Source organism: Cannabis sativa, chromosome 5, assembly GCF_029168945.1.
Source record: "Cannabis sativa cultivar Pink pepper isolate KNU-18-1 chromosome 5, ASM2916894v1, whole genome shotgun sequence".
NCBI classification, from domain to species: Eukaryota; Viridiplantae; Streptophyta; class Magnoliopsida; order Rosales; family Cannabaceae; genus Cannabis; species Cannabis sativa.
The window spans coordinates 57233145-57255076 of NC_083605.1; the positions used below are offsets into that span (position 1 = coordinate 57233145).

The window sequence follows — 21932 nt, forward strand, 5'->3', positions numbered from 1 at the left end:
CTAGCTGGTTTTTCCATTAAGTATAAATACTAACTATGTATTCTTGATTCATAATAAAACAAAAATTAATTCTTTTTTTCTTTTAAGTTTCCTTTATATTATGGTGGTATTTGCTTTAATGTAATATAATGTAATGGGAATGGTAATTGTAATATGAATGGTAATATAATGGAATAAGAATTGTAATAAGAATGGTATTTTGATGATTGGTTTAACTCTGTAATGAACATTGTATTCAAATAAAACAAGTCGTATATTGACAAAAATACTTTTAGTTTTATTATTTTTAATATTTAAAATTTAAATTAAAGTAACAAAAAAAGACAAAAGAGATATTTTCTAACAATGTAATCATCATTATATTGGTTTCATAATATAATGTGGATTACAATACATACTGTAATGACCATTACAATATAAAGGCATTACAAAGCTTTAAAAATGAAAGCAAACAATGTAATGGTAATAATGATTCCATTACAATTTCCATTACACTAAATTAAACATGCTCATTTAGAATGGTAGTGTGCACTTCTATTGCTTAAAAATGTTGGTTTAGAAACATGACTATTATGTCCTTGGATAGAGATATATTATTTATTTTTAATTTGTCATTTCTTTTATAAATAACTTAAAATAAAACTAAGTATACGTGTCTTGCACATTTTTTTTAATTTTTGTTACATAATGTTTGTTTTAAATTTTGCAAAACTTACATCTTTGTTTCACTAAATATTCTATAAGTAAATAATAAATATTATTTTGTTATGACTTATATATACACAATTATATTTTACTAACCAAATATAATAGTAGTACAAATATTACTTTAATATAATAAATCATTTGCATAATCGTACCTTTAGTTATAGAAATCTAAATAAAAATAAAGAATTAAACCTCAAATAAAACTAATATTTATGTGCCTCGGCACGTATCTTCAAAGTAGTTTATATATTAAAAGTGTCTATTTAACGGTAATTCTTGGTTTAACGATGTTGTTTTGTTTCCTCCGTTAACTTTAACAGAATATTCTCAATTAATTTATATTAACCAATTATGCTAAAAATTAGGAGAAGAGAATAAAACAAATTGTTAGGGAGACCTAACAAATTGTAAGCTTGATAGCGATAATGAAACTAATTCTCCTATTGTGATTCCATTCGTACCCTTTATACCCCATTCCAACGTTGAGATCAGATATTAAAAAGACATCCAAAGAATATTTCCGTCCTCCTTTTCTCCGACGAAATCCTACTCACTATTCTCGCCAAGCTTCCCCAATCCATGGAACCGGTAGCCATGGCTGTTTATAGTAGTGGAGCAGTTGAAGAACAAGAACACAAACCCTATGAACAACATACCCACAAATTCACAATCTCTTTTCAATTTTACATAAGAAGAAGAAATCTAGCTTACCTCCTAAACATCCTCAAACCCTAACCCTAATTCTATTTCAGCCATGACCTCACCTAATTCGAATGTGAATTCTTCTTCCGCGGCAAACACCCACCGCGACAAGAGCTCCAAGCAGCCGTGGCGGCCGACCTTTGCCACGAGCAGTTGTTCCGCTGAGGATAAAACGATTCTCGGGAAGCTTAGCTTGTGCCAAACTTCGAGATCGACTGAACTTTCGTCGAAGAATATTGGTCCGATTCCGTCGTTTCGGAGAATTTTGTTCTCGGATTTGAGTCGATCTTCGTCGACGCGTATTAACGAAGACTTGGCGCTTAATTTTGGGGTTGAGTTATACGATTTTTAATTGAGTGAGTTGCGAGGTATAACTCAGAACTTCTCGAGTAATTATTTGTTGGGAGAAGGTGGGTTTGGGACTGTGCATAAGGGTTATGTGGATGAGAATCTGAGGCAGGGTTTGAAGCCTCAACCGGTGGCTGTTAAGCTTCTCGACATTGAAGGTCTTCAAGGTCACCGGGAATGGCTTGTAAGTTATTTATTTTACTTTAATTGGAAAAAGAAATACAGAATCTTCAAAAATATCTTTTTTAATGTTTCATTTATAATTTTAAAACTTAAAAAGTAAAAAAAATAGTAATTTTTTTTTTCAAATTTTAAGTGTATTAAGTAATTATTATTATTTTTTTTTAACATTAAATTGTTTAAATTACATGCAACTGTTTATTATTTATTTATTTATTTATTTATTTTTACACAAATACATGAATTGAATAGTATCTATTGCCTGTTAATTTTTTTTTTCACTTACAGCAGCCAACAATGAATGTTCTTTTCAACTTAATCTTAGAAAAATCTTTTTAGTTCAACTTAATGAGTGCGTATTTCGATTTTGCTTTCTGACCCATGTTGATTTGCTTTTTGGGTCTTTGATTTCGACCCTGAATTCTGATATTTTGTTGAACCACAAAATGTTTTCTGTTCAAATTGGTTCTCATTTTTCGGCAGATGCTCAAGCTTTCCAAGCCCATTTGCTTCCTCCCGAGGTTATTGATAGAGGGCTTCAAGAACTAGCCAACGGTTGCCCAAATCTTCGCAAAGTGGCATTGGTTGGTGCTACTGAACTGGGTCTGTTAAGTTTAGCCGAAGAATGCTTGACTTTGCAAGATTTAGAATTGCACAAGTGCAACAACAATGTCTTGCGTGGTATAACAGCATGTGAGAATTTGCAGGTACTGAAGTTGGTAAGCAATGTGAAAGAGTTTTATAGCTCAACGGTCTCTGTTTGTTGGTCTATTATACAAATTAGAATAAAGATTAACAAGAGCATAAATACTTATTATGTATAGTACAGTGAATTAATTGAGTATTTTTTTTTATTATTATTATTTCACAATTTTATTGTTAAGTCTATAGAAAATTAAAAAATCCTTCAATAATGAATTTTTTTAATTTTTTTTCCTTTTCATTTAATAATTCTTCTCTTTTAATTATCAAAATTATATGTTTCTTTTTAATTTTAAAAATTTCTTACATTGTTTTCTTTAATTTAATAAACCTTAAGCATTATTTTTTCTAATATATATCAACAATATTAAAATTTAATTTTATGAATTTATTATTATTGCTTTTAAATATTTTATTAACATTTTGAGTTTAATTTTTATTTCTCAAAACTTTATACAATATATATTTTTTTATTTTTTTTAATATATTACATAATTATACATTCTCTTTCTTCAAATTATCATTATTCTTTCTACAATTATCATTCTATATTGAGCATTATTTATTTTAAAATTAGGTATGACATTTGAAAAAAACAATAACTATAAATAAAACCTAAAATAAAACTAACCATACGTGGTTAGACACGTAACTTCTGCCTAGTATATATAAATATATATAATTAGTGAGCAAATAAGGTTCTTAATTTTAAAAAAATAATATTTTTTTTTATAAAAACAAAACTCATTCGAAGACTCAAATGTAAATATAAAAGCTACTGTTTAGATCAATACTTTCTCTCATTAGTAACTGGGGAATTATTCCGCGCTTCGCGCGGTTTTTTATAATAATGATAATACTTTTAGTTTGCTAAATTATTGTACAAAAAATAATGATATAGTATAAAATATGACATTGTATTGTGAGAATTATAAAAATTTTGAATTTTTTAAAAGAAACTTAAAGAACTAATTTACGTTTCACGCGATCTTGTAATCTTTTTAGTTTGCTTAATTATTGCACCAAAAAAGTAATATCACATATGGCAATATATTTTTCGTCTGCAAAAATATACACTTCTTTTTCTTCATATGATCATAATAATAAATGCCAACAATAGTATACAAATCTTACAACAAAAATAACAAAAATTATGTTGTTGAGAATATAAAGAATAACCATAACTAAGAATCTCAAATTAAGAATAGCGGTGAGCTGCTTTCAATGAGCAAAATAAAGAAGCAATCCAATTAAGCACACACAAACACCAAAATAAACTCATAAACCTCACAATAAAAATATAAAACTCTTCATAAAAAAAAAAAAAAACCATTAGTTAATTAAAAAAAGAAACAAAAACAAAGAAGTCTATCATAATTAAGCTTCATGAACTCAAAATCATATTCTTTCACTAATTAAAAACTTACGCGAGTATCTATTTTTATTTTTTTCTTTCAAATACTGAATATATATTTGTTACTTATTATTAGGAATAGAATATAAATAGGCAAATAAACTATGCATTAAAGATATTAATTAATACACATTTACACCGTTAATATAATTGTATTATTATAATTACCATAGATATCTATCTAATATAATTGAGAAAGTATCATCTATATATATTAATAACACATAAACTATATGTAATAAATAGAATATATACATGTTTATATATAAAATATTATAATTATATATTATTATTATTATAACTACTATAACTCACAATATTAATTGTTAGCTTATTTAACTCTTAAGCTACTATTTTAATTTAAAATTAATTTATTATATGATTAATTTTTTCCGTTACTTGTTTAATTAAAAATTACACGTAAGTGCAGAACAATCATGTACTATTAGTTTTTTATATTAGACTTTTCATATTTAGTACACTTAATAAATAATTAAAAAAAAAACTTATAGATTGTAAACACAATAAAAATTAAAGGATGGTAAGTATGTTACTTACATTAACTTTTTTTTAATGTATATTAATTATTTATTAAATTAGTTAATTGTTACAAAGAAGTATTGTTAAAACATAAAATAGTGAGACAAAAATATAGAATAAAATATTTTTAGGATGTTAGCTCATTAATTATAATTGTGTGAGTCTTGTACGTGATTGATTAATAAGAAGCAGTTATATATAATTTTGAATACAAATAGATATTATACTTTACACAGTTTTGATAAAACTATATATATCCTTTCAATGATTTTAGTTAATTTGCCAAGCCTTAGGCAAGGAAAAGAGAAAGGTTTATTAAGGTTTTGTAACTATTGTAATTATAAAGTACTTTAAATGCTAATTTAATTTATTATAAAAACTCATATTGCCACCTCATTTTACAAAGCACATTCATAACGTATTATAAATTATATATGGTAAATTAAGAATAAAAAATTGAGAAATTAGAAAAATTAAAAAATGAAAGAATATGAAACAAACCTCTTAGATACTACTACACTTTTATATCTTATTATAGACTATAGATAGTACACATATTAGTTAGTAATTACCCATGTAAAGTAACTCTTAAAAATTCTTTATTTATTTATCTATATACTCTGTATATAGCACATATAATATATTATATTATATACTCTTTATTTATATTCTTTATTTTAGAGTTTTCGTTTAATTTTTTTCTCAAAATTAAGGATGAAAAAGTATGAGAATATAACTTGTATTTTTATCTTTCTTTTTTATTTATTAACAAACTAAAACGATCCTTAATTTTCTTTTTTATGGAATATCTATATTTAAATTTGTCACAATTTACTTATTTACAACTCTTTTCAATCCAAGTAATTATAACCAATTTTGATATTTATTTTTTTTTCCAAAAATTAATATTCTTAATTTAGTCTCATACTCATAAAATAAATAAAAAATAATATAAATTTTAAAGTAAGCTCTTAATTTATTGGAGGACATGAGCTCATATAGAATAATGTTACTCAAATTTTCTTAATATTTAAAATTAGGACACCTTACTAATTTTTGTTGCTATTATTATTTATAGGAAAAAAAAAATATTATGCATTAGCTACCTTGGAACAGATCAACAATCTGATATATCAAAACATATAACAATTCTTTTTGAAAAATAGTAAGAAGAAGAATACATAATACAATAATATATAAAAAGTATACCAAACTCATGAATCATGAATTCACCTTCCTAGTTTCATTAATTTGTTTGGAACAAAGCAAAAAATGATAAAAATCAATAAGATGCTTGTGCACAAAAAAATATAGAAATACATATGTAACAATAAAGCGTTGGAGGGATTTGGCCAATATATGATGATATCCTTGTCAAGCTGCTCGAAGATTTGTAGAACTAATAGATTGCGTTTAAAAATTTGACAATAATTGAGAAGCCTTGATGATTATTGAAGGAATTAGAATAATATGGCGTGAAAAAGTCTTTGGTGATAGCAATAGTAAAGGAAAGTAAGAAAAAAAATGTATACAATAATATTTTTGTTGGGTCTTTAGTTGCAAGAATGTACACTATATATGCTATTTTTTAGAATGCCAAAAGTTTTTTAGAATGTCAAAAGTTATAAAATTAATGTAATATTATTAATATGAATAGGCATTGAAAGATAAAATAATTAGAAAAAATAATAAAAATTTGAAATAATGAGAAAATTGGAAAATTAGTGTCACCTAACCTAACAATACTATTATATAAATATATAGATAGATATAGATATTAATAAATAAATAGATAGATATTGATTCTTTCATTTAATAATAATGCAAAGAAAACTATTTGTATTCTTTGAATGTTATAAATTAATGTAATAAATTTTAAAATTATTTTATGAGTTTAAATGGTACTAATTAAAAGAAAAGAATAGACTAAATATATAATTAAATCTTTAAAAATAGGAGTAAATCTAGAAAATTGAGAGAAGAGAGATTGGAAAAAAAAATGACATAGAAGTTGTCACATCAACTCTCCTAAAACTCTCCTTTATATATAGATATTGATATTGATTGATATTGATACTATAATATTTTCTAAATATCAAGAGAATTAACAAATTGTGTAGACCATTACTTTCTTTAAGTAGTTACTTTTAAGACAAACACTTAATTATAAGTTTTTTATCCATTCACATGAAAACCTTATAAGAATACAATTAAAACATATACATTTGAAAATTAATTATTATGCTTCTTAATAAGTCGAAAACTCAAAACTTTAGGAACCAACAAATTAATTTGGGTAAATATCATTTTGGACTTGGTGTTTTGCAAAAGTTATCAATTGGACCTTCTGTTTTATTAAATGATAAAATGGACCCTGTATTTCTAAAATTGTACAAATAGGACCCTGAACTTATTTTTTATAAAAATAAAACTTAATAATAATCTGGTCTAGAGATGTTATGATAAAATAACTGGTTACATTTTCTGTTTCTGTTCGTGTTAGAAATTGCCTTGAAGTTGGTTTTATTAAAAAATAAAATTGTTAAAAATTGAGCTCATAGTCCTATTTTACCATTTCAAAAAATATAAGGTCTATTTTGTCATTTTAAAAAACAGAAAGTCTAATTAGTAACTTTTACAAAATACATAGTCTAAAATAGTATTTACCTTAAATGAATAAAATTTAACAAAGTAATTAAACCTAAGATTGAGAAAGGAATGAATAATAATCTAATGCACCCAAGTCTTTAATTAGTATTAATATATACACTTGCCGTTTTAGCACCTCTATTATCAATTATTGAAAAAAAAAAAAACAATAATCGAGAGAGAAGATCAAGAGAACTCTAACTGTATCTGTAAAGGACAAATCAAGAAAAACAAATCAATTATATGTTAAAGAAATATTCAAGCAAGAGCATTATAAACACTATCATCAAATATATTAATTCAATGATGCTCTTACAACTATCCAAGATCCAAGCATTTATTTAGAGCATTAATGGTTAAGAAAACATACCTCCCATATTGCTCATCCCATCATATTGAGCCATTGTTGAATATCCAAGTCCAAAACACACTAACAATATGCTAGAGAATGAAGAGTAATCAAGAGACAATTGTGGAGCAAACCCACTTATGTCTAACCATCAACATTCACACAAACTATCCATCCTTAATATATACATACCTCACATACCCATCTAACCCTAAAGGGTTATATAACTTATTGGGTTAATAAGGACTAATTGATGGTGGACTATAACTCAATGGGCCAATTATAGTCATATGGGTGCTCTCATGTGCCTCTAAATAATTAATAGTTGTTAACCATCCCATTATGGTTGTATGAGAAATATTAGGCACATAATTAATGATTGTTATTATGGTATTATATTAGTCCACAAATAAATAATTCTAACATTCTCCCACTTGGACAATATAATCAATCACCATAACATTGTCTACTACACATAAAGTAACCAATTAAAAAACGTACATAATATCATATCGACGGGATACATATATTATGTATGAATTGACCTTGAAGACATTTTAATTCAATAACAATCATTAACAATCAAACCAAATATGCATGAGGTACAACAAAATTGAGACTATGCGCATTCATCTCCTTTTGTACCTGTCACTTCGATGAATAACACATATATGCACACATATGTCAACAATAACTAGAAGTGACTACAATATCATTATGCATGTTCAAAACATAAATCATAAGCATTCCATACAAGATACTAGCATGTCCGATACATAATAATAAAACTCCCACTGAGCTCAACAAGCTAGGCTCCTAACAATTCCATTCGAGCAACATGCTCTAAAAATACACATATGGGTAAGCCTTTCGTTAGTGGGTCTGCTAACATGCCAGTACTGGGCGTGTATTCAATAGAAATAAGAGACTCTGTAACTTTCTCTTTAACAAAATATTACTTGATGTCAATGTGTTTAGAACGGGAAGTACTTCTAACATTTCTAGAGAAAGCTACTGCTGCGGAATTATCACAATACAATTTCAGCGGCCTCGAGATAGAGTCCATAATACCCAATGCTGAAATGAAGTTCCGCAGCCATATTGCCTGACAAGTAGCCTCATAACACGCCATATACTCTGCCTCCATTGTTGAGGATGCTGTGAGTGTCTGTTTGACACTTTTCCACGAAACAGCTCCTCCAGCCATCATGAAAATGTAGCCTGATGTGGATTTCTTATCATCCACGCATCCTGCATAATCGGCGTCACTAAACCCAACTATATCAAGAGTGTCAGCTCGCCGATAAGTCAACATATGATCCTTGGTACCCTGAAGATACCGCATGACCTTCTTAGCCGCTTTCCAATGGCTAAGTCCAGGATCACTCAAGTATCTACCCAACACGCCAACAACAAAAGCAATATCAGGGCGTGTGCATACTTGAGCGTACATCAGGCTACCCACTACTGACGCATAAGGAACCACTTTCATTTCATCTCTCTCTTTATCATTTTGTGGACATTGGCCCTTTGAGAATTTGTCACCTTTCACTATTGGTGCCTTTCCAGGTGAACAAGTATGCATATTGAATCTTTTCAAAATCCGATCAATATAAGTTCTTTGAGACAACCGAAGAATACCTTTAGATCTATCCCGAAGGATCTGTATCCCAAGTACATATGAAGCCTCACCAAGGTCTTTCATATCAAAATGGTCAGATAACAATTGCTTTGTCTCAGACAACAGATTTTTATCATTAGAAGCAAGCAAAATATCATCAACATACAGTACCAGAAAGATGAAGTTGCTCCCACTGACCTTCATATATATACATTGATCAACTTTGTTTTCCATGAAACCATTTGCAGTGACAACTGCATCAAACTTGAGATACCACTGTCTTGATGCTTGTTTAAGTCCATAAATAGACTTATTGAGCTTGCAAACCATATGCTCCTTGCCAGGCTCCTCAAAACCAACAGGTTGAGTCATGTAGATGTCTTCATACAAATCTCCATTTAGAAAGGCAGTTTTCACATCCATTTGTTCAAGTTCCAAATCAAAATGAGCAACCATAGCCATGATGATTCGTAAAGAATCTTTGGTGGAGACAGGTGAGAATGTTTCTTTGTAATCAATACCTTCTCTCTGGCTATATCCTTTAGCAACAAGTCTAGCCTTATACTTTACTGGTTGCCCACTTGAATCATATTTGATCTTGTAAACCCATTTGCACCCAATGGGTCTGCAACCTTTCGGTAGAACAACTAAGTTCCATACTTTGTTTCGCGACATGGAACTTGACTCATCTGTCATTGCATTCAACCATAACTTAGATTGAGGACTTCTCATGGCTTCTTGATAAGTAACTGGTTCAGAAGCGTCTCCCACAACATAATCATGTTCTTGCAAATAGACAAGGTAGTCATCATGAATAGCAGGTTTGCGAGCTCTCTCAGATCTTCTCAATACAACTTCACCACCCTCAATATCAGGATTTTCATCTTGCATATGATTCTGAGGTTCATCATGAGCTTCTGTTGGAATTTGTTCAATCACAGGATCAATAGTAGGAGCGGAAGCGGAAGCAACAGGTACAGGGACATAAATACGTTCTTCCCTGAACACAATTTCTCTTGACCCTTGACTTGAACCAAATTCATCTTCAAAATAGACAGCTCTATCTGATTCTATCACCCTGGTGGTGTGAGAAGGACAATAGAATCTAGAACCCCTCGAACCAATAGTGTAGCCTACAAAATAGCCACTGATAGTCTTCGGATCAAGCTTCTTAGATTGTGGGTTATAGGGCCTTACTTCAGCTTTACATCCCCAAACATGAAAATGACGCAAGCTCGGTTTCTTGCCTGACCACAATTCGTATGGTGTCTTTGGGACGGACTTGCTAGGCACTTGATTCAAGATATAAGCAGCAGTCCTTAATGCCTCACCCCATAAAAATTCTGGCAAGCTAGAATGAATCAACATACAACGTACCATGTCAAGAAGTGTGCGATTCCTTCTTTCAGCAATTCCATTTTGTTGGGGTGTCCCTGGCATTGTATATCTTGCATCAATACCACATTCCAGCAAGTATTTGGCAAAAGGCCCGGGGTTCCTTCCAGTCTCATCATAACGCCCATAATACTCTCCACCTCTATCTGAATTGACAGCTTTAATCTTCTTTCCCTTTTGAAGCTCAACATTCTTCTTGAAAATCTTGAAAGCATCTAAAGATTCAGATTTTTCACGAATGAGCTCAACATGACCATATCGGGAAAAATCATCAATGAAGGTGATAAAGTATTTATAACCACCCATAGCAGGTGGAACAAAAGGCCCACAAATATCAGTATGAATAAGCTCTAACACATCTGCAGACCTGTCTGACTTACTCTTTCTAACCTTGGCAGTCAACTTTCCTTTTATACAATAAACACAGGCAGTAAAATCAGAAAAATCAAGATCCTGAAGCACACCATCTTTCACCAATCTCTCCATTCTATCTCTAGAAATATGGCCTAAACGTTTGTGCCAAAGCATGGAAGATTTCAAATCTGATCTTGCACGTTTAGAACCAACAACAGCATTAAGAGAAGAAGAAGAAGAACAAGAGGGAGAAGTAACAGGAACAACATCAAGCAATTCAAGCTTATATAAGTTTCCACACAAAGTTCCATTTCCAATCAACATAGAGTCACGATACAAAGTCAGTTTTCCAGTTCCAAAATGAAGACTATAACCTAGTCTATCCAAAATAGATACAGAGATCAAATTCCTCCTAATAGAGGGTAAATAAGCAACATCATGCAACTCCAAAAATGCCCAGTATTCACCGCAGTTAACAGTCCCAAAAAATTCAACTCTGACTTTAGTATCGTCTCCCATGTATACATACTCCTCCAACCTACTCGGCCTTCTTCGACTTGTCACTGCCTGCAAAGAATTCGTAACATGAATTGTAGCACCAGTATCTAACCACCAAGTGTTTAAGGGTACATCAATAATATTGGATTCCAAACAAACCATCACAAGACAATTACCTTTCTTCTCTAAGTGAGCTTTGAGCTTTCGGCAATCAGCTTTTTTATACCCGAAGCATTGACAAAAGTTGCACTTCCCTTTGAAGAACTCATTCTTATGACCAGTTGAAGAAGTTGTTGGAAATTATTTTACAAGAATCTTAGATCTACTCACAAGTATGTTTATTAACATCCTAAATATGAACTTTCTAAAACGATAAATTAAACACATATAAAGTTTAGGAAACCTTACATTGGGTGCAGCGGAATATAATGACTCCTTCCGTTCAGATATCTAGCCCTTGATTCCTTTCTGTAGCAGAGCATTATCAATATCTGAACCTGGATCTCTTTCTCTGAATCTTTGATGCTGAAACTCCTTTGCTGATGATCTTTCTTCACGATCTTCCTCACTATGATTGAGGTATCACTTGATGTGTGTGGGCACTACTCTAATCACTAAGGATTTCGAAATTATCAAGGAAGAAGAGAGAGAGTGGTCAGCTAAAGATAGGGAGAGAGAAGGCTCAGTTTTTCTGAATAGAAAAAGTCAGAAGAAAGTGTTATTTTCCGGAAGCCTTCACTATCTATTTATAGCATTCCACTAGGGTTAGATTTGAATTATATGGCATTAAAATAATGAAAAAATCAATTTAAAATATACATATAGGTGGCCGGCCATACATAAGTGGATTGGGCCTTGGGTTTTGCAATTTTACAATTTTACCACCTTTTGTATCTGATTTTCTCAAAAATGCCAATTTCCTAATTCAAACATTTAAATGCCAATTCTAACTATTTAATAACTATAAATAATTATTAAATAATATTGTCATTTATCATATTTATTAATTGAACCATACAAAGTATCATAATTAACAAATATGCCCCTACAAACTCTTTCTTTACAATTTCGCCCTTACTTAGTGAAAAAAATTCACAAATAGACATAGTCTAATTTGAGAATTATAATTGATTAATCAAAACCAATTACATGAGTCTTACAAGCAATATTATCTCAACTAGTGGGGGGACCATGGGTCTATATAACCGAGCTTCCAATAAGTAGATCAAGAATTTAGCACTAAAATTCACTAACTTATTAATTCTTCGTTGAATCCACGCATAGAACTTAGAATTGCACTCTCAGTATATAGAATGCTCTATATGTTCCACCATATAGACACATCATTAGTTATCCATTGTTATAATCCTAATGTGATCAATGATCCTCTATATGAATGATCTACACTGTAAAGGATTAAATTACCGTTACACCCTACAATGTATTTATTCCTTAAAACACTTGACCCCGTATAAATGATATTTCAGCTTATGTGAAATGAGTACTCCACCATTTATGTTCGTTTGGTCAAGCTCGAAGGAGATCATCCTTTGCTTACTATTCGCCGGTATAGAAGCTATAGATTCCATGTTTATGATAGCGCTCCCACTCAATTGCTCTACCGTGTTCCTAAAAAGTACGTAACACCATGACCAAAAGGTAGGCTTAACTAACAATTCAAGGAACACGAATAGCCTTTCAAGATTGAGCCTAATCATAACAGGATTAAGATCATTTGATCTAGGATCAACTAGGCGATATTGACTTGAATAGATTTTACGGTAAGTTTAATTAAATCTAAGTCAAAGTTCAATATCGGTCCCTTCCGATGCATACTCCATGCATCCAACCTGAGCTTTACTTTAACCAATGCTCTGGAAAGAACATAGCACTTCTCCAAATGCAAGTAAACTCTGTTGTAGATTATCATATCAGTAAAACCCTATGTCTGATAAATCTAGGAAACTTTATTCACATAGTCATGTTTACTTTCCAATGTGTTGACGGCACAATAAACAGGATCAAGTATGTGAAAAGGGTTTCAGATGAATTTATACATTATGTACATATAATCATGAAATAAATCATGTGAACCATGCAACATTAAATGTTATTTCTGATCTATATTAATAAGTAAATCTGATTATATTGAAATGAGTTTTATTTAGGGCATAAAACCCAACAAACTCCCACTTGCACTAATATAAAACAAAAAGTGCGTTTCAAATAATCTCAACACCTTGATATACAAATCAAGTGTAGTAGTAGTAAACTCCTCGTAATAGGATCTGAAAGGTTGAATTAACCACAACCTTTTCTCCACCATTACTCTTCCTTAATCACAAAATCATTGATAATGTGAAATTCCTCTCTATATGTCTACTCTCTTGGGATACTGGATTCTATACCTTTGGCAACTACTTTTGGTTAATCAAGAAATTAACACTAGCAGTTTAAGGCAATTTGGAATGGTGCCAAAGATGTATAGAACTTTCCTTAGACTGAATAAGTACCTTTCCTGCAGCTTTAACATTCAGTCCCTCTCTGGTAGACCTAGAGACTTCAGATAGGTTTTTACACTTCTCCAAAATCACTATTCCACCCCCAGAGTAACCACCATCTTATCAGAAATATTTACTAGCACACAGGCAAATTTTGAAATCTGATGTGGTGTAGTCTAAGAGTTTTAAACACACTCTTATAGACTAACATATAGTTCCTCTTCTTAATCTTAGGATTTACTTGATTGTCTTCCAATGTTCTTCTCCTGGATTAATCTGATACCTACTCATTACTCCCACTCAACAGCAAGTGTCTGGTCTAAGGCATATAAAAGCATATCTAAGACCTCTCACTGTTGATATAAGAAATTCTTTCATGGCTTTATCTTTTCTGGAATAGTTGAGACTTTTTCTTAGATAAAATCTTTGCCTAAGAAGTTGTGAAGCTTCTATAGATTGCCATTAGAAAGAAAATGCTTCAGCATCTTACTAAAGTAAGTTGCTTGCATTAGAGTAAGTAATTACCAGGTATACCACAAGCCATAGGTTTAGATAAACTCAAACCTATAATACTAAGAACAGGAAGTTTGCTAAGTCCATTGAATAGACTTATGAACAAAAATTTCCTTTTATGTCCTTGTAATAGAAAACTTTAGGTTACTCCATGTGAATGGATTAAACCATAGTTCTATTGGCTTTCTTCTTAGTTTCTTATCTTGACAATCCATTACTTGTTTAAAATCACAATGGATTTTAATCACTAGTGTCTCCCAAGTCATAAGAAGGTGAGTTCCTAGAAACTCTCCCACTACGTCGAGGTACCGTGAATTATGTCGAAGAAAACTAAATGGTATTAACCTCTTTGGTTGTGACAAGACAACAGAGGCAGTGGGATCATCATATGTTATATAAGATGATAGAACACTTTTGGAATGAAGAATTAAATATCTCATTTATTTGCTACTTGTTTTTCAGACTTAGTCATTTTCTTAGAAAAGTAGTATCTGTTTGAACAAACACTTTCTTATCTATTGACATTGGGATGGTCCACCCCTAATCACTTAGAATAGCTAACAAACCATGGTTAACAGTTCTAGCTTTTCTTAAGATTTTGATTAGGTCATCCATGAATCTAGTAATGATTTACATTAAGTATACAACCATTACATCATTCTGAAATTGTATTACCATAGAAGGAATTAGGCAACGACTAGTAACTAATCATCAACATGCAACTCGAAATTTCTGGGGAGGTAAGTTTGGATATAATTCAAAAATCAATTTAATGATCTTTGAACTGCATATCAACTAACTATTTCTCCACCCCTATCAGTTCGCAAGATCTTTAACCACTTACCTTAATGGTTTTAACCATTGCTAGAAATTTAAGAAATTTTTCAAACATTTCAAATTTCTTTGCATAAGGTATAATCTAGAGTGATCGTTTTAAGAATACAACGAAAAACTCATATCCACCCCTGAATGTACATCCATCTGCGAATGAGATGAACTACTTTCAGTGGATATAGGCATATTAACTCTTTGCAGAGATTGATCTTGTCAAATCCACTATGAACAAGATACAAATGCCATAGATTAAAAAAATGTGGTAGTGTCTTTTTGATGACATAGGTTTATTTACATCAAAGAGTTCTTAGAATAGTGCAAGTGGATCCTGGTCACAGAATACCTAACTCATATTCCATACAGTTTTAATCCATTAATAGAAGAATGATATTAAACACTTGAGAAAGTGTAACTGTATTGTATCTGGAATTAGAAATATAAGAAAATTTCTATTTGGAATCTAAAATTAAAGTCAAAGACTTTTATACCAAATATAATGAGTAATTCTATCTTGGACCACTACTACTAATACAAACTCTAAGTCAGATTTTCCCATACAAGTAGGAGATTTCTAAGATTGAGGATTTATATCAATTGGGAATAGAATTTCGGGATTATAATCATATGCATCATTTAATTTCTTAAGAGAAAATATAATGACATGAAATGATTTATAGACCATTCATCCAATGATATATTTTGAAGCTAATTCGAAATGAATAAGCTAAGAGGAATTAGGATAATTTCGTTTATAAATAAGAATCCAACGATGCTTCGATTAGCGAAAGTCAAAGTAATCTTATTTATGTAATCTTCTTGTTTCATATTGTAAAAATACTAGTCTAAGGTATCATTAATTGATGAACAGCTAGATGTCGCATATACAATATTTATCTTTCGAGATCTAACACTATTATGTATGTCTAATGGTGAAAATCCACTAGGGATTTATCTCATTAGATAAACAAACATGTTGGACCAACAATGAAGATTCGAAATTAAACTACAACTTAATAACAGAAAATAACATGATTCAATATAAATTCATACACAATTCAGAAATTATAAGCATATAGCAAGTAGGAATGACAAGTGAAAATACTAAAACTTACAATCCTAAATAATTTCCAAGGTTTTTCAATAAACTGATACAGTGTCCCGTTTAGGCGAGAGTCAAAGCATCATCCATTGAATAGAGTTGTCAGCTCATCTAAAATGATAACCATTCTAGCAACCTTTTATTCGATCAAGATTGGAATTCAGCGTTGTCCCGTTTAGGCGAGAGTCAAGGCAATTCTATCTTATGAGCTTCCACCATTGTTTCATAATTTGCAAGTCAAGTATGGTCGCCACCATTAGGGTGATCCATACCATACAAAACACTTACAAACTACTTATCATGCGAGGTTAAACGGTGCGAAATTGCTAATGAACGTTCCTCCATTAGGGAGGATTACTCACTAAAACAAACGCGGTGTAAAACCCACAATGGAGATCGAATGTCTCTTGATAATAAAGCTCATTATTTAAAAAGAGTTGTATTTTCTTTTATTCTCTTTTTGTTTATTCTATTTATTTTAAATATATATTTATTTAATTAAAATTTCCAATTTAGAATGAAAAATTCTAAATATAAATTTTAATTTAATATTTATAAATTTTACTTAGATGGATATGAAAATAACATGAATTATTTCCATCTTAGTAATAATTTCCAATAAATATTAAGAAAAAAATATTTAAGTTGTTACAAAATTAATTTAAATTAATTTACAACTCAAATTTAATTTTCTATAAATATATATTGCATTTCGAAAAATTAAAGTATATAAGAATACAATTTTCGAAAAATGCATATTAAAATAAAAAATAAATCCTGGAAAAATTATTCTAATTTAATGTTGGCCCAAAATTAATTAATAAAATTAATTTACAACAAAAAATATAATTTTCTTATTTAATTAAATATATAAGAAAAATTTCAAATATTTAAGTATGATGATGAAAATCAACTTAAATATTAATTTTCTATTTAATTAAATACACTAGAAAAATACTTCAAGCAAAAATATCATCTATCTAGATTTTCCTTTGACTAATTAATTCAATTTCTAATAATATATTTTAATTCAATTTATTTTAAATTAATCAATAAATGAAAAAATTATTGATTTAAGTTGGTCCAAAATTAATTAAAATAAATAATTAATTCACAACTTAATCTATTTTTCAAGATAAAATTCGAAATTCTAGCATTTAAGAAATGCAATTTCGAAAATTGATTAATAAAATAAAGAAAAAATATATATTTTGAAAATTATTTAAATTTAGTTGAAAAATTAAATTTCAACTAAAATAATTTTCTATTTAATTAAATGTCATGAAAAATAAATATTTAAGTATGATGATAAAAATCAACTTAGATATTTAATTTTCAAATTAATTAAATGTATTAAATTCAAGAAATAAATAATTAAGTGTAGAGAAGGCTTAATTATTAATTTCTAGTTTAATACTAGGAAAAATATACTTAAAATAAATTGTACCAAAATTAATTATTTAAATAATTAATTTCACAATGTATAATATTTTCCTATTTAATATTAGAAATAATAAGTAGTCTAAAAATAACTATCTAGAAAATATCTTATTTGACTAAGTATCTTTTCCACAAAATTTGAAAAAATATCTAATTTAAGTTGTACTAAAAAAAATCTAGAACTTAAATATTTTCAAATTTAAATTTAATTAAATATCAAAAATTAAGTTGTAACCACTTAATTTGAAAATATTCCATTTTAAGTTAATATTCGAAAAGATATTAACTTAAAAAAAATATCTAAAGAATCTTAATAACCAATGCCTAAAATTCCTCAACTTAATTTTGAAATTTTCAATCCAAAAGATATTCAGATTTAAGTTGGTTAGTTGAAGATAACTAAATATCAACTTAAATAAAAATATTTAATGAAAAATTTAAATTAAGTTCCAGAAAGAATCTAGATGGTTATAATTCTATATTTAATTAAATACAAGAAAATACATATAGTTTAGCTTAGAATATAAAATTCTTTAAACTATATTTTTTTTTAAATTAATTTCAAAATAAATGAAATTAATTATGTTGCTAATCAATTTTAATTAGGTTAAACTAGTGTAATTAACCTAGTACAGTCATTCAAATCAGGCAAATGGGCCTTCACAATTGGGGTGGTTTGTGTGAGGGGTGTCTTTGGGTTCAGTATATCGTACCCACTTCTATGGCTCCCAACTCTCACACAAGGCCCAAAAGAGAGGAATTTAACCTTAATAAGAACAACTGTTATTAATTGAATAGGCCCAAAGACTAAATGGGCCTAAATAAATTCTATCAATAACTATGATAATTTATTTTAGCAACATTAACCTATATGCATCTATAATAAAATTAAACACATAGGCTCACACAGGCACACTTTGGATGGGTCCTATCATGTTGCTAGGTCATACACAGATGAAAGAAGATTGTAAATTATACCTGTTACAAATTATTATCTTGACCAAGGGAGCCATCAGATCATTAGATCTGGCAAAAAGTAACCATGGCTATTTGCAATCAAGTAATAATAGGTTTTAAAAAACTTACAAACAAGCTAAAACACATACTCCTGCAACAGGGTTAGCTGGATAGTTGGATGTAGGATTTATTTAATTTTAAATTAAATAATTAATTTCGAAATATTATTAAAAAAGATTTTTGAAAAAAATAAAAAAAATTTAAAAAAAATTTCGAAAATTAATTAAATATTTAAATTTAAAATTAAACCTACAATTTTGAAAAATTAGGTTTCAACCAACCTAAATATCATTTCAAAAATTTGCTAACTACTTTTAAATTTTAAATATTATTTTATAAATAAAAATTAAATAAAAAATTAGAAAAGATAAATAAATATCTTTTTCAAATTTTAAATGTAATTTAAATAAATAAAATAACAAAATTTAAAAAAAAATTAGCAAAATATCTTACATCTATTTAAAATTACATGATTATAAATATCTTATTTTAAATTTAAATAAGGTCAAAATATCTAAAAAGATTTAATTAAAAAATCTTAAAAGATAAGATATTTTTAAAATATCTTAAAAGATATTATAAATATCTTAAAAGATAAGATATTTTTAAATATCTTAAAAGATATTATAAATATCTTAAAATATCTGACCTTAAATTTAAAAAAAAATATAATCAACTTTAAAAATAAGATAGATTTTTAAGCAAAAAGATAAATACTAATTCTATTCAAATTCAAATTACACTAATATCTTGAATTAAATTAAAAAAAATTTAAATTAATTCAAAATGATAATTAGAATTGAATTAGGAATAGTAATAGTATATATACAAAACCATACAAAAAATTGGAAGCTAATTCCATGAAAAAGTATGAAAAATTGAAGAAAAAAGGAAAAATTCGAAACTGTACGGACAGTTTTGCGATCGCAGGAAACTATCAGCACAGCCCCGATTTTGTCAAATCTTCAAAAAATTATAACTAATTCAAATAAAATCCAAATTGAGTTCTGTAAAAGGCTAACTTGCTTAATTTTTTCCATACTATCCAATAAAAATAATTCCAGAAACGAAATCACAATTATTTTTCACAAAAATTTCACAAACATCAATCAATCATCAAATAACATTCAATACAACATGATACCATCCAAAAAACATACAAACAATCGTTTTAAAGTCCAAATTTCTTGCAAGTAAATAAATTACCATGGCTCTGAGGCCAGTTGTTGGAAATTATTTTACCAGGATCTTAGATCTACTCACAAGTATGTTTATTAACATCCTAAATATGAACTTTCTAAAACGATAAATTAAACACATATAAAGTTTAGGAAACCTTACATTGGGTGCAGCGGAATATAATGACTCCTTCCGTTCAGATATCTAGCCCTTGATTCCTTTCTGTAGCAGAGCATTATCAATATCTGAACCTGGATCTCTTTCTCTGAATCTTTGATGCTGAAACTCCTTTGCTGATGATCTTTCTTCACGATCTTCCTCACTATGATTGAGGTATCACTTGATGTGTGTGGGCACTACTCTAATCACTAAGGATTTCGAAATTATCAAGGAAGAAGAGAGAGAGTGGTCAGCTAAAGATAGGGAGAGAGAAGGCTCAGTTTTTCTGAATAGAAAAAGTCAGAAGAAAGTGTTATTTTCCGGAAGCCTTCACTATCTATTTATAGCATTCCACTAGGGTTAGATTTGAATTATATGGCATTAAAATAATGAAAAAATTAATTTAAAATATACATATAGGTGGCCGGCCATACATAAGTGGATTGGGCCTTGGGTTTTGCAATTTTGCAATTTTACCACCTTTTGTATCTGATTTTCTCAAAAATGTCAATTTCCTAATTCAAACATTTAAATGCCAATTCTAACTATTTAATAACTATAAATAATTATTAAATAATATTGTCATTTATCATATTTATTAATTGAACCATACAAAGTATCATAATTAACAAATATGCCCCTACAAACTCTTTCTTTACAATTTCGCCCTTACTTAGTGAAAAAAATTCACAAATAGACATAGTCTAATTTGAGAATTATAATTGATTAATCAAAACCAATTACATGAGTCTTACAAGCAATATTATCTCAACTAGTGGGGGGACCATGGGTCTATATAACCGAGCTTCCAATAAGTAGATCAAGAATTTAGCACTAAAATTCACTAACTTATTAATTCTTCGTTGAATCCACGCATAGAACTTAGAATTGCACTCTCAGTATATAGAATGCTCTATATGTTCCACCATGTAGACACATCATTAGTTATCCATTGTTATAATCCTAATGTGATCAATGATCCTCTATATGAATGATCTACACTGTAAAGGATTAAATTACCGTTACACCCTACAATGTATTTATTCCTTAAAACACTTGACCCCGTATAAATGATATTTCAGCTTATGTGAAATGAGTACTCCACCATTTATGTTCGTTTGGTCAAGCTCGAAGGAGATCATCCTTTGCTTACTATTCGCCAGATAGAAGCTATAGATTCCATGTTTATGATAGCGCTCCCACTCAATTGCACTACCGTGTTCCCAAAAAGTACGTATCACCCTGACCAAAAGGTAGGCTTAACTAACAATTCAAGGAACACGAATAGCCTTTCAAGATTGAGCCTAATCATAACAGGATTAAGATCATTTGATCTAGGATCAACTAGGCGATATTGACTTGAATAGATTTTACGGTAAGTTTAATTAAATCTAAGTCAAAGTTCAATATCGGTCCCTTCCGATGCATACTCCATGCATCCAACCTGAGCTTTACTTTAACCAATGCTCTGGAAAGAACATAGCACTTCTCCAAATGCAAGTAAACTCTGTTGTAGATTATCATATCAGTAAAACCCTATGTCTGATAAATCTAGGAAACTTTATTCACATAGTCATGTTTACTTTCCAATGTGTTGACGGCACAATAAACAGGATCAAGTATGTGAAAAGGGTTTCAGATGAATTTATACATTATGTACATATAATCATGAAATAAATCATGTGAACCATGCAACATTAAATGTTATTTCTGATCTATATTAATAAGTA

The 21932-nt window shown here is 29.2% G+C and overlaps 1 protein-coding gene across 1 annotated transcript; it reads left to right on the forward strand.

The window, feature by feature from the left end:
- Positions 1–792: 792 nt before the first annotated feature.
- On the forward strand, positions 793–3144 carry LOC133037956 (F-box protein At5g07670-like). The gene is made up of 2 exons (XM_061115786.1): positions 793–1942; positions 2422–3144. Exons 1-2 carry the CDS (start codon positions 1936–1938, stop codon positions 2760–2762), a joined length of 348 nt encoding a protein of 115 aa, XP_060971769.1. The 5' UTR covers positions 793–1935; the 3' UTR covers positions 2763–3144.
- The last annotated feature ends 18788 nt before the right edge of the window (positions 3145–21932 follow it).